At 44.7% G+C, this 17,486-nt stretch overlaps 1 protein-coding gene across 2 annotated transcripts in view; it reads left to right on the forward strand.

Annotated features, from left to right (window-relative positions):
* The window catches only part of SF3B3 (splicing factor 3b subunit 3), a 43,754-nt gene extending 42,840 nt beyond the window's left edge, over positions 1-914 (forward strand). For both annotated transcript variants that reach the window (XM_047710854.1, XM_047710855.1), the window contains exon 26: positions 297-914. In XM_047710854.1, coding sequence (XP_047566810.1) covers positions 297-437 — 141 coding nt within the window. In that variant the 3' untranslated portion in view covers positions 438-914. The remainder of the gene's footprint in view (positions 1-296) is intronic.
* Positions 915-17,486: the final 16,572 nt, after the last annotated feature.

The raw sequence follows: 17,486 nt of genomic DNA on the forward strand, positions 1-17,486 counted from the left end.
GTCCTGATTGAAGGAACATCAAAAGAGTGGATTGGTGGAGTCAGTAATGGTGGAGAAGAATGGCTAGTGATTTTCAAGGACCTCTTCCCCCAGGGCAGACCACAGCCAGAGAAGGGGCTTCACCCAGTTTTGCTACTCTGAACACAGATGAACTTAGGATGAACTTAGAGTAGTGTCCCTGGCTCTGAAATGGTTTAGATACTTGAGAGAGAATAGAAGCTTTCTTTGCTGCTGCTTTAGCATGCCACTTTATTTAAGCATCTGACCTATTTCTTACTCACTTTTCTGTGTCTTAGAATGTGATAGATGGAGATCTCTGTGAGCAGTTCAACTCCATGGAGCCCAACAAACAGAAGAACGTCTCTGAAGAACTGGACCGAACCCCACCTGAGGTGTCCAAGAAGCTTGAGGACATCCGGACCCGCTATGCCTTCTGAGCCCTTGCTTTTCCTGTGGGGCTTGTGTCAGAGACTGTTGTTTCCCCACCACGTGGCTCTGAACCCACATGGCAGAAGAAGGGTGGCTGGATAAGACTTTGTAATAGTAGAGCTAGTAGGTCTTGCCATCCGCTCTTCCCTGGAGTGACTGGTTCCCCCTAAAATTGGCACTGAACTTTGCTATGCTTCTTTCTGCCTAGTACCTAATACATTGCTCCCAGTTTCTGGTGTGTAATAAGATGTTCCCTCTCCCCCAAACCTTTCCCTACATTGATACTTCTGGGTCTCTTGGTCTACTTTTGTATACACCCTTAGTTTTTAACTGGTTTTCTTGTAAATACAGTTTTGTACAATGTTATCTTTGTGGGAGGGAGGGAGGGAGGCAAGCTGAGGTGGGGACCAGGTTGAATATAGTATAACTCCTGAGTTCTGCCACTCTGGAATCTAACCAGAAATACAGATCTAGTTTTTAAGGTGGCTTGTGTCCATGTGTCTTTTCTGGGGGTGAGAATTTAGGTGGGGAATTTGAGCCCGAGTTAGAGCATGAAGAATGGAGTATCCTCCTTCCTTCGGGCTACGTGCTTATACTTCTGGCGCCCTGTGGCCTCACAATCCCAGTTCCGTGGTGGGTTTTTTGGGCTTCTTGTAGTTCTTTTTGCAATACAAGTGAAACTTGGGCTCAGTAATAACCATGTGGTCAGCCATGCTTCTTCCCATTGGATATTGAGGAATGGTGGCTGATTTCTTCTCCCCTGTTTTAGCTTCCTTCTACTTTGAGGTTTTAGAGTGAAGGATTTGGCATGCATTCCAGGTGGGTGGTCTCTTAACAGATGCTCCGTTTACTTCTACAGCTCCCGAAATGATCGTTTGGCATATGACTCCTAGGAGGGATCAGTAAGTACAGAAGAACCCAGATACTAACCTGCCCTTGGGAACAAAATCAGTATATGTGATCCCTATTTAAAGGCTCATGGGTAACCGTTTGTGGGGGGCGGGTTGCGTGGTGGGGAGTCCTGTCTGCATTGAACGTCTTAGGCAAACTCAGGAGGGCCTTTGGAGTATAAGGAGGCAGCACTGGTAGCCTGTCACCTGTAAATGTCCACACCTGAAAAGGCAGCCTTAATCATCCAGGCAGTTCCCCAGGTTTATTGAACCTGGAAAGACCTGAGCTCACTGCTGTTCTTGGTCTTTCACAGAGTAAAACATTCTTCATGTGCGTGGGCTCAGCCACTTCCATGAGCAGATTCTCTGTGGCTAGCACTATGTTAGAATCAGGAATGGAGGTGGTTAGACACAACCTTTGGCTCTGAACAGCCCATAGTGCACTGTTGAGAGCGTTCCTCATGCTGCATTTCTCTAATCACGGCTAGGTTTTAGAGCAGTGAGGAGAGATCCAGGTTTTGCCAGGAATTGAATCACTAGTTAACACGTTTATTAGCTCACTGATTCACATAGCAGGTGACACTTTAGAATTACATTTTTATGGCCTAATTCCAGGACTTATTTTTTCTGTGAGCCCTACCTAAATCCATTCCATTCAGGCTGTCAGATTGTCTGATGTTGACATGTAGTAGTCTGGGAAACTTCGCATAGATGCTTGAGTAGTGGCCCCTTGTGCCCGGTGTTCTCCTGAAGTACTGCTTCCTGTAGTCATAGGGGGTTTATGTAAGAAAGGAAAACTTGATCTCTGTATAGAATTAGGAATTTTCTATACAGAGGGGGTGGGGGGATGACACAGCACTTCATTAGTTAGAAAATCACAGCCAAGGGGAAAAGAGCAACTGTATTCCATGCAAGGCCACATGGGGGTTGCACTTAACTAAGTAAACAACTGGGGGCTTTGGGAGGGAGGCAGGCTTTGTAATATCAAGAAGGTGGGGTGCCTCCTTCTTCGTGTGGGAAGATGTGACTGTGATTGACTTGTTTGAATAAATCTATAGACTATGAATCTATAGACTTGTTTCTGCTGCCCAGAAATGAACGGTAATGGTATTGCCCTTTGATAAAGAGGGCTTAGGTTTAGTTTGGGAACCTTATCTGTAAGAGCAGAGTTGGGAGGGGAACTTGCACTCAGGCCATCTGAAGCCTTTTTAATTTTACAGCGTATAATATTGAATCTTAATTTTAGATCTTTTCAGCTGGGAATGTGTGGAATGAGTATTGCCCCACTGGAGAGCTACAGGTAGGCCAGGCAAAGGTTTCCTATGAGATTCCCTCCTTTCCCATTCCTCTGTAACCCAAAGCCCAGGGAAAATGATAACAAACTCAGTGGGATTGTCACAGACATGTGGGTACATATTGCAAAAGGTGGTAGATGACAGCAAATGATGAGCTAATAATATTATGAGCATTGTACTAATAATAAGCACAGTAAGAAATTCGCAGGGTTTGCTCAGTTGAACTTAACAGCCTAGTAGGGAGAAAAGGCTTTTGCGTGTGAAACAATCAAAATGTGTTTATGGTAGAAAGAGCTAGAATCAGGCAACCTGTCTGATCCGGCTCGGCCACATAACAGCTGAGTGAATTTGGGCAAGCCATTTAAAATTTGTGAGCCTTGGTTCTCCCACCTTAAAGGGAGAGATGTCAGATAAGCTGCATGCAAGTCCATTACTGTGTTGCCCAGCCTTACTTGAGACAGCATCTTGGTTCCTAAGAGTCCCAACATTATCAAAAAAGTCAGTGACCCTATGCCTTTGGGCAGTACAAATTTTGTTAGTATGTTTTATTTATTTTTTTCTCTCAAATTTCTCTAATCATGAAAATCATCCCTTAAGCCACTCAATATAGATTCCTGGGCACTTTTCCCTAAAGATTGTGAAATGCTGGGACGCCTGGGTGGCTCAGTTGGTTAAGCAGCTGCCTTCGGCTCAGGTCATGATCCCAGCGTCCTGGGATCGAGTCCCACATCGGGCTCCTTGCTTGGCGGGGAGCCTGCTTCTCCCTCTGCCTCTGCCTGCCACTCTGTCTGCCTGTGCTCACTCTCGCTTCTCTCTCTATGACAAATAAATAAAAATCTTAAAAAAAAAAAAAAAAAAGATTGTGAAATGCTACGTCTATAATGGGAACTTGTAAATAAGTCTAGACATGAACTCACAGGCCTGAATTCAGTCAACTCTTTGCCTCTCTGAATAGATCTATGACATTGGTAAGGTGGGTTGCATCACCCTAACATGGAGATCAACAGGGTTGGTGTGAGAGTAAAATGAGAACATATGTCCGGAACACCCAGCACCCAGCTCAGCACATGATGGATGCTCATTGAGCCAAACCTAAGCTCTTTACATATATGGGACTTAGGACAGGAAGACAGTGAAGTCTTCCATTTTCCTTTAGGAGTCCCGGAACAACCATAGAGGAGTCTCCTTCCCTCCCCACCCAGTACACACGTCAGGATGTTTTCTTTTCCCCTTATACTGCTTTACTTTTGATGTGTCTGTTGACTCTGTCACGTTCTCTATTGACTTACCCAAATGGGTGCTAAATAAGGTAGAGTGTTGAGGGATATACAGATAACATTTCAGCTCTGTAACTTAGAGGCCTTCTGGACTTGATTTCTCTACCAGGTTTCTAACAGCTGGAAAGATTTTTTTTATCTTTTTTATCCCCCCAGCTTTGAGGTATAATTGACATATATCACTGTATAAGTTTGAAGTGTACAGCATCATGGTTTGGCTGATGAATATACAATATATAATGTAAAATGATTAAATTCCTCATCTCAGAGATAGAATAAAAAGGAGGAGCAAAAATACTTTTTTTCTCCTTGGGATGAGCACTTAGGATCTACTCTCTTAACAACTTTCACATATATTACATAGCAGTGTTAATTATAGTCATGTTATACATTATATATCTAATAATTAGGACTGAAAGTTGATACCTTTTGACCACCTTGCTCCAACACTGCTGCCACCTCCATTCCCAACTACAGATCTCCTATCTTTTTAGGAGTTAGGTGTTTTTTTAGATTCTACAGATAGGTGAGATCATAAATGATTCTGTTTGACTTAATTCACTTAGCGTAATACCTGTGTTACAAAGAGCAAGATTTCCTTGTAGTTTTTTTTTTTTTTTTAATTTTTTAAGGTTTTATTTATTTATTTGACAGAGGGAGAGAGAGATCACAAGTAGGCAGAAAGGCAGGCAGAGAGAGAGGAAGGGAAGCAGGCTCCCTGCTGAGCAGAGAGCCCTATTTGGAGCTCGATCCCAGGACCCTGAGATCATGACCTGAGCCGAGGCAGAGGCTTAACCCACTGAGCCACACAGGCGCCCCTCCTTGTAGTTTTTTTTAATGACTGAATAATATTCCATTGCATATATGTATGTCACAACTTCTGTTATTATGTTATTTTCCAGTATGGTTAACATAGAGTGTTCTGTTGTGTTTCAGTGTACAGTGTGTTTAATGTTTCAGGTATACAATAATACAGTAATTCCACAATTCTATGTTACTTAGTGCTCATGAGAAGTGCACTTTTAATCCCCATAGCTATTTCCCCATCCCCCCACTCATCTCCCTTGTGATAACCATCCATTTGTTTTCTATAGTTAAGAGTCTGTTTTTTGGTTTGTCTCTTTTTTTTCTCCCTTTCCTCATTTGTTTCTTGAGTTCCACATATGAGTGAGATAATACAGTATTTCTTTCTCACTGACTTAATTTCACTTAGCATTTTACTTTATAGCCGCATCAGTGTCATTGCAAATGGCAAGACTGCGGTTCTTTTTTTATGGCTCTGTGTGTGTGTGTGTGTGTGTGTGTGTGTGTGTGTGTGTGTGTTTACGTACCACATCTTTGTCTACTCATCTCTTGATGGACACTTGGGTTGCTTCCATAATTTGGTGATTGTAAATAAGCTGCTATAAACATAGGAGTGCATGTATCCCTTTGATTAGTGCTTTTGTATTTTGGGGGTGAAAACCCGGTAGTGCAATTACTGGATAGTAGGGTAATTCTATTTTTAACTTTTTGAGGAACCATCATACTGTTTCCAGCGTGGCTGCACCAGTTTGCATCCTCGCCAGCGCTGCATGAGGGTTCCTTTTTCTCCACATCCTCACCAACACTTAACACTTGTTTCTTGTTTTTGATTTTAGCCATTCTGACAGATGTGAGGTGATAACCTTATTGTGGTTTTGATTTGCATTTCCCTGATGATGAATGATGTTGAGCATCTTTTCATGTGTCTGTTGGCCGTCTTTGGAGAAAGGTCTGTTCATGTCTTCTGCCCATTCTTTAATGGGATTATTTGTTTTTTGGGTGTTGAGTTATATCAGTTCTTTATATTTTGGATACTGATCATTTATCAAATATGTCATTTGCCAAGTGTCTTCTCCCATTCAGTAGATTGCCTTTTAGTTATGTTGATTGTTTCATTTGTTGTGCAAAAGCTTTTTATTTTGATGTAGTCCCAGTGGTTTATTTTTGCTTTTATTTCTCTTTCCTCAGGAGACCTGTCTAGGCAAATGTTGGCATGGCCAGTGTCAGATATTACTGCCTGTTACCTCAGGATTTTTATGGTTTCAGGTCTCACATTTAGGTCTTTCATCCATTTTGAGTTTATTTTTGTGTATCTGCATTGGAGAAATGTCTGTTAAGTTCCTTTGCCTATTTTTTTAAAAATAGAAATATAATTAACAGTATTAATAGTGTCAGATGTGCAATATGATTCAGAAATTCTACACATTACTCAGTGCTCATCAAGATAAGTGTACTCTAGGGGCGCCTGGGTGGATCAGTCCATTAAGCGTCCGACTCTTGGTTTTGGCTCAGGTCATGATCCTAGGTCGTGAGATCAAGCCCCACGTGTTTGAGATTCTCTCCCTCTCCCTCCCCCTATGCCTGAGTGCATGTACTCTCTCTTTCTCTCAAATAAATAAATAAAATCATAAAGGGAAAAAAGGATAAGTGTGCTCTTGATTCTCTGTTTCACCACTCCTCACAATCTCTCCCCTCTGGCAACCACCAGTTTGTTCTTTGTTTTTAAGAGTCTTTTTTTTTTTTTTTTTTTTTTTTTTTGGTCTCTTTTTCCTTTGTTTCTTAAATGCAACATATGAATGGAAGAATACTGATTTGTCTTTCTCTGACTGACTTACTTCACTCAGCATTATACTCTCGCTCTGTTTGTCATTGCCTAGGGCAGGATTTCATTCTTGTTTATGGCTGAGTAATATTCCACAATATATATATATACACACATCTTCATTGATGGACGCTTAAACAACTTCTGTATCTTGGTTACTGTAAATAATGCTGCAATAAATATAAGAGTGCATGTATCTTTCTGAATTAGTGTTCCCCTTTGCCCATTTTTTTATGGGATTATTTGGCTATTGAGTTGTATGAGTTCTTTATGTATTTTGGATGTTAACCCCTTATCTAGATACTTAGTTTGCAAATAATTTTTCCCATTCTGTTGGCTATCATCTCACTTTGTTGATTTTTCTTTTTGTGTAGAAGCTTTTTCATTTGATGTAGTCCCACTTGTTTATTTTTTATTTTGTTGCCCGTGCTTAAGGTGTCATATCCAGGAATGTCGCCATTGAGCTTCCTTCATCTGTTTGTCCATAAATTTGCTTGTGGTCTGCAAGTAGAATTTCTGGAGCACAGACACAGGGAATTAGGCTTGAATATGTTGAGCTCAGGAATTTTGTCTAGTTCATAGCTGTTGTCCCAGAAGCTACAAAATGTGATTAATAAAACTTGATGGTACGATGAGACTAAGTTACAGATCCCATCTATGTAGGTGTTAGGGGGACTAATGAACTCCTTTGGTTTAACTGAGCAGCCAGGTAAATGGGGAACTCTGTAGACTTACAGAACATATCAGAGTCTTCCATGGAACTCAGAAATGAAAAATGTCAAGACTGAGGCTTTTTCCCTGAGTTACTAGGATTGCTCCCATCCTGCTGCTCTGTTAGTTCCCTGTAACTTGGATCTAAGAAAGAACTGAAAAGTTTTCAGCTGCCTCATCTTTCCCTGACCTCACAGTTAGAGGTTCTGCAGATGCTGTTTCCTCTGGAAGATCTCTTGCCAAGAATAGCATTCCTGGGTTGGGGTTGGGGGCCAAGTTGGACTATGGATGGAATGTTGCTTTTCTTGGTTTTTTTTTTAATGTATTGCTAGCAAGACTGCTGTGTCTGGGAAAGGCACTTGGAGTTCACTCCTGTCATGGGGAGAAGAGCACTGGTCTTCAGAATGTGTGCTGCTCCTGTGATGCAGTCTCTCTTGAGTTTCTCATTAGTGGGAAGCCAGAAACGTTGGGAACATTCTTCAGATGAGATCAACCAGGCTTCCGATTTTTTTAAAAAAAATTCCTGAATTCTGTTTCTGTTCAAAAAAGAAATGACATGTGTTTGCCTGAGTCATCTACCTGCTCACGTGCATATGGTATATTATATGTGGGCATTTTGTTTATTGTACCTTTAAAACACATTCAAGGGCTATATCAAGACCTCAGAAGGGGCACCTGGGTGGCTCAGTGGGTTAAGCCTCTGCCTTCTGTTCAGGTCGTGGTCTCAGGGTCCTGGGATCAAGCCCCACATCCGGCTCTCTGCTCAGTGGGGAGCCTGCTTCCCCCTCTCTCTGTCTGCCTGCCTCTCTGCCTCCTTGTGATCTCTCTCTCTGTGCCAAATAAATAAAATCTTTAAAAAAAAAAAAAAAAGACCTCAGAAGAACCATCTCTGCTGCTGAAATCAAACCTTGTGCACAAAAATAAGTGTGGGGGCCATTGGGCTTAATCTTGGGTACGTGGTAGGGAGTCATTAAACAACTGCGGTCAGTGGCTACTACATTTGGGGATCTGTTAGCCTAGTGTGTGGGGCTTGTGTGAAGTTGAGCAAACTGAAATCAGCAGATACACACTACACAGCAGTCAGATGAGTCCCCTCCACCGTCTGCACCGGCCTAGCCAACTATTCCTATAGAAGCTTGAAAACCAACCTCAGAAGACATGACCAACTCACTAGAGGATGCTGACAAATTCATTTATTTCACCAGTATTTACTAAGCACCTACTACATGCCATCTCCTTGCAGGTCTGCTCTGCACCCAAAAGTTGACAGTTTTTATAACCTAGCAGTCCTGGTGAGTTTGCTAGGGAGCCTGGCGGCAAGTTTCTGAAGAGCCATGTCTCTTCGTCTCCTCAGTTAAAACAGGCACAGCCTTGTGACTTCTGGGAAAAATCAGAAGAGCCTGAATCTGAAAAAAGAGGTGGATGGTGGGTACCCAAAAGTTTTCAGTCCAGAAAGAGAAAGAAACCTGTTGCAGCATGCAGTGGTTTTTAACTCTTTTTTTTTTTAAATTAAGATTTTATTTATTTATTTGACAGAGATCACAAGTAGGGAGAGAGGCAGGTGGGTAGTGGGGGGAATGGAAGGCAGAGGCTTTAACCCACTGAGCTACCCAGGCGCCCCCAGTGGTTTTTAACTCTTAACTGGACATTAGGATCATCTGTTTGTCAGAATAGACTGCTGCATTTTGTCCCCAGATTACTCTTAATCTCTGCTGGTGTCTGGGCATATGTATAGTTCACAGTCTGGTGGTCATCAGACTTAGAAATCATTAGGTTGGGTAGGGAATGAGGGAACAGTGTTTTTTATTCAAAGTGAAGCCAAATAAATAAATAGACCAAGGTTGTAAATTCCAGTTTGGGGGCAAAAAGGTGGGATACTCAACTGGAGGTAGCTCCAGGCCTGTCAGCACCACCCACCCCCACCTTCATCCCCCAAATTTAGAAGCCAATACCCAGTGGGTTTTGTATTGCTTTTTTTTAAAGATTTTATTTATTTATTTGACAGAGAGATCACAAGTAGGCAGAGAGGTGGGGGGAAGCAGGCACCCCGCTGAGCAGAGAATCCGAAGTGGGGCTGGATCCCAGGACCCTGGGATCATGACCTGAGCTGAAGGCAAAGGCTTTAACCCACTGAGCCACCCAGGCGCCCCCTCAGTGGGTTTTTTTGTAAGCCCAAAGGCAAACCCATCTCAGTACCTCACCTCTGCCTTCTAGAGCCTTCACATTTTCATTCACAGGCTTACCCAGCAGAACTTGCCTTCTCTGACAGCAAACAAAATCTCAGGGAATGTGAGATGCTTTGCATTAGTTCATTTAGGGTCTTCACACATTTAATAATTTGGGGCCATGAATAGATGTGTATAGGCTAGTGACATGATGGTCATGAGAAGTATCAACATTTACTGTGGGTTATTAGAGCCTAGTGTTGTTAACAAAGCAGTCTGGAGAATCTCTTGCCTTTACTGAGCTGATGCTGCAGCTGGAGAAAGGCCACTTTACCACGGAAAACAGTCAAAATCCTGTCTCAAATGCCAAGTTGGAGTGAAGGCCATAGAAAGAGCCTTGAACATAGAGTCCGACGACCTGGGTTCACCAGTCTCTAAACATGGTCTCAGTTTCCTGTCTATAAAGTGGAAACCAACCTTCAGGGGTCACGATAATAGCAAATTGCTGTTGCCGAGCCTCCAGGGGATGAGGAGGCACGGCCACTGAACTTGGGTCTGGAACCCAGGGATGTCTAGAGCCATCTCCATCTTGAACTGCAGTCCTATGTGCAAGCCTTCGAAAGGAAGGGACATTTCAAGCGAGGGGTACCAGAGAGGGCACAGTGGAGTTTTCTGGCTTCTGTGAGGCTCCCATGAGCTCCTAGGGTTCCACTCTGCTACCCTCCCTCCAGGCCCCTGACTGTCTCTGCCAAGGCCTTGTAGAGTGGGAGGGTGTGGCTGGTGTAGGCACAGCCTTGGGGATAGGGGTGGAGAATTAGCCAAGTACATTCCAGTTAGGGCCTTGTCCTGTTGGAAGTTCAGGGCCAAACCAGGAATCCAATTTTGTCAACCCAACTGAGAAATCATTTTTTTTTTATTTTTTTTTTTTTAAGATTTTTATTTGTTTGACAGAGACACAGAGAGGGAACACAAGTTGGGGGGAGTAGGAGAGGGAGAAGCAGGTGTCCCACCGAGCAGGGAGCCTGATACAGGGCTCGATCCCAGGACCCTGGGATCATGATCTGAGCTGAAGGGAGATGCTTAATGACTGAGCCACCCAGGCGCCCCAAGAAATCATTTCTTAAACAACCATTTGTGCTAGATGTTGGCATTCAGAATAAGTCATGTTAACATCTAGGCTAGCATTTTTCAAACTAGGTGCTCTGGAATTCTAGATGTTATTAAGGGGTCCTTTAATAAAAATTTTGTGCTCCCTTTCAGAGAGCTGGGAGCTGGAAATTACTGTCTTGAATAGTTTGATGCTTTGAACACAGCCCTTCCCCTGTCCCCTGATCCCTGCTGGTAACGTCCTCTGGAGGAAGGGCTAAAGGATCCTTTGGGGGGCTTGGCCCACCCCTAACATCTCCAGATACATAGAGCTTGCTGTGAAAACTAGGTGGGGGAGGAGCTTCCCCGTGGTGCCCATGGAACTCTGCTGGGCAGAACCATTCTCAGCATTTGATCCAACCCAGGCAAAGTGAAAGTGCCCTTATTCTCAGAGGTGAGGCTGAGCAAAGGGCCTCATTTCTGTGTCCTCAGGAACTCCCTGTGCTATGTGTCCTATCACGAGTTACACCAGAAGTCATGTCAGGAAGTCCTGGGCTTCATCTCTCTGGGCTCATGTCTGTCTGTCTCTGTACACTGGGTAATGGATTGGTCCTCAGCAGTGGTGATATTTATCAAAGGCCTTTTCTCCATCTGTCCCTCTGTGTACACATGCACTGCAGTCATTTCCACATCATCCAGTTTTATTAAGTTTTGTAAGGAGAATTTTTTTGCCAGAGTAAATGTGTTTTGGAGAGGAGCTAGGGTATCTCCTTAAAATGGCCCAACCTGCCTGGGAGCCAAAATCCTACTCTGAGCCAGGAAACAGTTTCTGGCTGATCGTCTGGGTTTGTGGCCCCCTCCTACCCGCACTCCCAAGGCAGGCTGGGGACACGTGGCCCTGCCCCGCCCTTGCTGGCTTCAGTTTCTGAATCGGGAGCTGCAGTGGCCTGCTTTCCCCCGCCTTTCTCATCAGTCAGGAAGCCTGGATTGCAGGCTAAGGGAAGCCGCAGCCTCTCCCACCTGGCACCCACTGCCCCCAGCTCCTGGGCACCTGCTCCAGTCCTGGAGTCCATTGAAATCCTCAGCAAAGCCCTAGAAAACCACATCCTCCTGGGTGAACAGGTAAGAAGACATTTTTTTTCTCATATGGTTTCCTTTTCCTGACTTCACCTCAACTTAGCTGCCGCTTTTGCAGATCACAGCAAGAGGGATTTGAGCAAGAATTGAAAGAGACAGCCCCACCCCCTCACCCCCACCAAGCAGCTCTGCACTATGTCTCAGAAATGTTGTGAATTCTCTACGTGTTTCTTCAGCCTTGCAGGGAAAAAGGCAGATCCAAATAACCATAAAGCAAGTTACTTTCCCGTGTTCTCTTCTGGGTTTTGTAAATCATCAAACCCACATTTTTAAACGATTGTTGTGGGTTCACTGCATAGAGCTTTAGGTCTTGAGATCTTTAAGTACTCTGTGTGAATGAGTTATCACGTGCTTGAATTACCTTATCAAAAATTAATTGACTTGGAGTTCTTTAAAAAGGGGGGAAAGAGGGACGCCTGGGTGGCTCAGTTGGTTAAGCAGCTGCCTTCGGCTCAGGTCATGATCCCAGCGTCCTGGGATCGAGTCCCACATCAGGCTCCTTGCTTGGCAGCGAGCCTGCTTCTCCCTCTGCCTCTGCCTGCCACTCTGTCTGCCTGTGCTCACTCTCGCTTCTCTCTCTATGACAAATAAATAAATAAAATCTTTTAAAAAAAAAAGGGGGGGGGGGAGAAAATGGCATAGGTGAGCCTGCCTCATTCAGATGGTATTCTGAAATTAAAATGAGTTCTACTTTTACACTTGACATTTGTAAATGCACACAACCCAACTACTATAGGTCATACATACTCAAGGTTTATGTGCTGTCCCCCACATTAACAAGTCCATCCCAGCACATGCAGCCTTTGCCCCTCAGTTGGGAAGCCGGGTTGCTTCCAGGTGTTTTGCAGTTAGTGATCTGGCTTTTATAGACAACACTGAAAATAACTTTTTCAAAGTTTTTAAAAACTTTCCCCCCTCTGCTTGGTGTTTATTTTCCATCTAGAAGGAATGAACACTTGGGGCATAGGGCAAGAACATTTTTATAGTTCATGATACACATGGGATGAACTCACTCAATTATGTGACTAATTCCTAATTTTCAGAACCATGATGGTATGAGGGGGTGGGTAAGGAACTTGTTTTCTCTGAGGATTTTTCAGGAAGGAGGCAGTTTGCATGGTGGTTAAGACAATGACCTTTGAAGGCAGGCAAGCCTGGGTTTGTATGCATAACCTCTTGACCTTGAACTCTCACTTAATAATTGTACCTCAGTTAGTTCATCTGCAGAATAGAGATTATAAAAATTTAATAAGTGATAGAAGATTTGTAAAGTTCTTGGTACAAAGTCTGGGACTTAAAGCACCCCTGGTAGGCTCTTCAAGCCTGCGGCTCTCTCTGGGTCATTTTACCAGTTGGGCGGAACTGAGAAGGTCATCCCAAGGGCATCTTTTTGACTCCTTGACTCTTCTTTTCCAGCCCCATTATAACTGGAGTGAAAGGCTTCTCCCCTGACAGAGGATTTCTTTTTTCACTTAGGCCCCTATCTGTACTATGGCTGGAGCGCTTGGTATGGGGAGGACAGCAGGTCAGCTGTCAGCCTCTTTATTTCTGAAGGTTCCCCAGACTCTTGACTTCTGCCGACTGATCAAGATGTCACCCTTCCATCTCTCAGCCTCCTGGGTTAAAGTGCAGTTTAAGGGATCCCTGGACAGAGTGGAGAATTCCCCAGGCACACCTGTTATTCCACTCTAGCAAGTTCCTGGGAGGCCATCTATGAGTTGCAGTGGAATAAGCACAGGCTGGTCAGGCCGGGTTTCCAATCCTGGCTGTGGGCAGTCGGTCATTAGACTTCTCTCTCTCTCTCTCTTTTTTTTTTTTAATATTTTATTTATTTATTTGACAGAGATCATAAGTAGTCAGAGAGGCAGGAGGAGAGAGAGGAGGAAGCAGGCTCCCCACAGAGAGCCTGATGCGGGACTCAATCCCAAGACCCTGAGCCGGGTCTCAATCCGGTATTTAATCCCAATACCCTGACCTGAGCCTGATTCGGGACTCAATCCCAAGACCCTGACCTGAGCCGAAGGCAGAGGCTTAACCTTGAGCCACCCAGGCGCCCCCCATTAGACTTCTCTAAGCATGGATTTCTTCCTCAATAAAATGGAAGTTAATGCCTATGCCATAGAATTACATGCAATAACATGGGTAAAGCATTTGACACATAGGGACCCATTACTGTGGAAGGTCAAGGCCAAGCTCCAGAGCCTTTAGGAAGATACCAGAATTAGCCATAAAAAACAGGCCGAAAACTCACATGCTTTTGTTTTCTTGGTCAATAATCATTTACTGGGCTGGCTGGCCATGGTGCTGGAAACAGGCGAGACGCAGAAGACAGATTCCATGCTCTTGATATAGGCACACAGCCCATCTCACAGGAGCAGAGTTGATGGTGACTGAGCAGCCTGGGGGCTCCAGGACAGCTCCCCGCTTACATAGGAAGAACAGGTTATTAAGCAGAAGTGGGAGAAAGCAGAGTTTGGGGAAGTTGGGAAGTTCAGGAGGCTGCAAGGCTGGAAGAGTGGGGTATGAAGTGAGAGGAGTCAGCGGGGCCCAAATTTTGAAGGATGTTGATAAGTCTAGTGAGAATATGTACTTTATCTTAAGGATGTGGAGATTTAAGTGGGATTGGGGATGCCTGTTCTGGAGGCTTTGGGGGATGGTGTTGGAAGCCTGAAATGCACCCAGCCTTCTACCCCATCTCAGGGGCTTTAATGGTACCCCAACTAAATAAATGCACAGGACAGGCTCAGTGTGGGAGAGCCTGGCCTGGAAGTTGGGGTGCTGGGTTCTGGGTTCTGATCCCAGCTCACCACCAGAGTGGGTGGGTCCCCTCTTCTGCCTCAGTTGAGAGTTCAATGCAGATAGGCTTCCTATAGCTCTTTCTTCTGGGGATCTGCAAAATGTCTTTGGAAGCCGAAGTTCCCCTCACCTCCACCCCCCTCCCCAAGGCAGTACTGTCTGGTGGCAGTACCTGACTCAGTCTTGATAGAGGCATTTTGTCTGAAATGGGCAATCTGGCCCTTTAATGCTGGGAGACTCCATGGAGGTCTGAGAACGGTGGTCTCCAGGCCTGTAGCAACCCCAGGGGAATTGTGGACTCTGTCTTACACACTTAACATGAGAGGGCCCTGTCCCACGAGTAGGAGATGATGTCCACTGGGATCTGAGCTGCATTTAGCCTGGGAACCTGCCTCCAGAGTTTCCCAGGGGCTGCCTGGAGAGTTCTGTCTGTGCATTCTAAGCCAGGAAGGGCCAGTGACCACGCCTGGAGTTTTTCCACATCCTTACCAACACTTGTTGTTGTCTGCCTTTTTGATAATGATCATCTTAATGGATGTGGGAAGGTAGTTCATTGTGGTTTTGATTTGCATTTCCCTAGTGACTAGTGATGCTGATCATCTTTTTGTATACCTGTTGGCCATTTATATATCTTTGGTGAGCTATCTATTTACGTCCTTTGTGTATTTTTTTCCCTAGTCAGGTTATTGGACTTTTTGTTGTTGAATTGTAGGAGTTTTTATATATCCGGGATATTAACCCTTACATTTGTGGATATTTTCTTCCATAGGTTGCCTTTCACTCTGTTGATTGTGTCCTTTGATGCACAGAAGTTTTTTCAATTTTGGTGTAGTCCCATTTATCTATTTTTGCTTTTGTTGTCCTTGCTTTGGTGTTCTAGCTAAGAAATAATTGCTAAATCCAGTGTTAAGGTTTTTTGCTTGTGTTTTCTCCTATGTGAATTTTATAGTTTGGGAACTTATTTTTTTTATTTTTAAAGATTTCATTTATTTGTCAGAGAGAGAGAGAGAAAGAGAGAGCGCGTGTACGCATAAGCAGGCAGAGTGGCAGGCAGAGGTGGGGACAGAAGCAGCCTCCCTGATGAGCAAGGAGCCCGATGTGGGACGCGATCCCAGGGCCCCGGGATCATGACCCGAGCAGAAGGCAGCAGCCCAACCAAATGAACCACCCAGGGGTCCCTTATTTTTTTTTTTTCTTAAAGATTTTATTTATTCATTTGATAGAGATCACAAGCAGGCAGAGAGGCAGGCAAAGAGAGAGGAAGGGAAGCAGGCTCCCCGCTGAGTAGAGAGCCTGATGCGGGGCTCGATCCCAGGACCCTGAGATCATGACCTGAGCTGAAGGCCGAGGCTTTAACCCACTGAGCCACCCAGGCGCCCCCTTATTATTTTTTTCAGAGAGAATCTGAAGCAGACTATGCACTGAGTGCAAAGCCCGATGCTGGGCTCAATCCCACCACCGTGAGATCATGACCTGAGCCAAAACCAAGAGTCGGACACTTAACCAACAGAGCCACCCGGGAACCAGGATCTTATGTCTTTGCAAGCATTTTAAAGGCTTTATTGTTTTTATGACATGTGCTTATTAGAAAAAAATACTAACAATTCAGAAAAGCAGAAGAAGAAAAGAAAATCCTAATCCCACACCCCCACTCCCCCAAAGGTAACACCCCTAATGATACTTTATTGGGCAGCTCTCCAGACACTGCCTTACTTCATCGCTTCTCAAACTGTAACCTACACAGGAATCACCTGAGCGTTTTGTTAAATTCTGATTCCAGAGGCCTGAGGTAGGCACAAGTTGCTATAGTTCTTTTTTTCCCCCCTGTCCGTTCGTTTCTTTCTTTCTTTCTTCCTTCCTTCCTTCCTTCCTTCCTTCCTTCCTTCCTTCCTTCCTTCCTTCCTTCCTTCCTTCTTTCTTTTCTTTCTTTCTTTCTAAGTAAGCTCCATGCCCAGCATGGAGCCCAAGATTCTATATTTTTAACATGCTCTTAGGTGATGCTATTGAGCGATCAGGAAGCCATTGGAGCACCTGTAGTCTATACACACACAAGCAGATCTGTGTTCTGTGGGATCATCTATATATGACCTACTTCATAACCCATGTTTTCTCCCCACTCAACATTTATTGCCATGGAAATGCCAATAAATGCCAATAAATACAGAGCTCCAGTTTCCTTTATAGTGATCATATACTATCCTATTTCATGGTAAGATGCTAGCTCAGCTAGGCCCCTTGGATGAAATTCAGGGTACTACCAAATTATCATTGTTACAAATAACGCAGTAGCAAACATCTTTGCGACCATGTCTTTGTCTGGAGGTATTATTGTTACTTTTGTTTTGTTTTGTTTTATTTATTTATTTAAATAATCTCTACACCCAATTTGGAGCTTAAGTTTACAACCCTGTGAGATCAAGAGTTGCATGCCCCTTGGACTGAGCCAGCCAGGTGTGCCCTATTCATTTGTTTTTTCTAAGAAGCCGACCAGCACTAACACATTCAAATGTGTTACTCCTAAAAGGAGTCACCTGGGAGGGTGGACTCTTAATCTAAGGCTCTGCCATCCCCCATTGGTGGAGAGCAGGGCACTGTGGGATAAAGGTGGGACACGCGAGAGCAGGGAAAGCAGTGGTGGTGCCAGCGCAGTCAGACCCAGTCTTTGTCCTGGCATTGTGGATCTAGTGCTCATTCAGTACCCGCAGCTCCCGGCAAGCTTTGACTGTCTTCCCGATTTTGCAGATGAAGAAACGGAGAGGTAGGGAATCCTAGCTTGTCCACGGTCGTGCAGGTGGGACGATGCAGGGCCAGGGACGCACCGGCTCTGTGTCTGCATGCCTGCAAGTAACCTCGCAGGCCTGTCCTGGCCCTTCTTGGCAGCCCTACCCCTCCCTCCAGCCACTCTGGTCTGGGCCTCCCTGCACTGAAGAAACCGGAATCCTCAATCCTAGAGCTGCGTGGGCGCCCCTCCAGCCCCTCTAGCACCTCCCCTCCTGCCCTTCCCTCTAGATGCTGCGGAGGCAGCGTTGAATCCCACTCTGTTGCTAGGCAGACAGGCCAAGAAGGAGGCCCCC

Source organism: Lutra lutra, chromosome 17 (genome assembly GCF_902655055.1).
Source record: "Lutra lutra chromosome 17, mLutLut1.2, whole genome shotgun sequence".
Classification (NCBI taxonomy): Eukaryota; Metazoa; Chordata; class Mammalia; order Carnivora; family Mustelidae; genus Lutra; species Lutra lutra.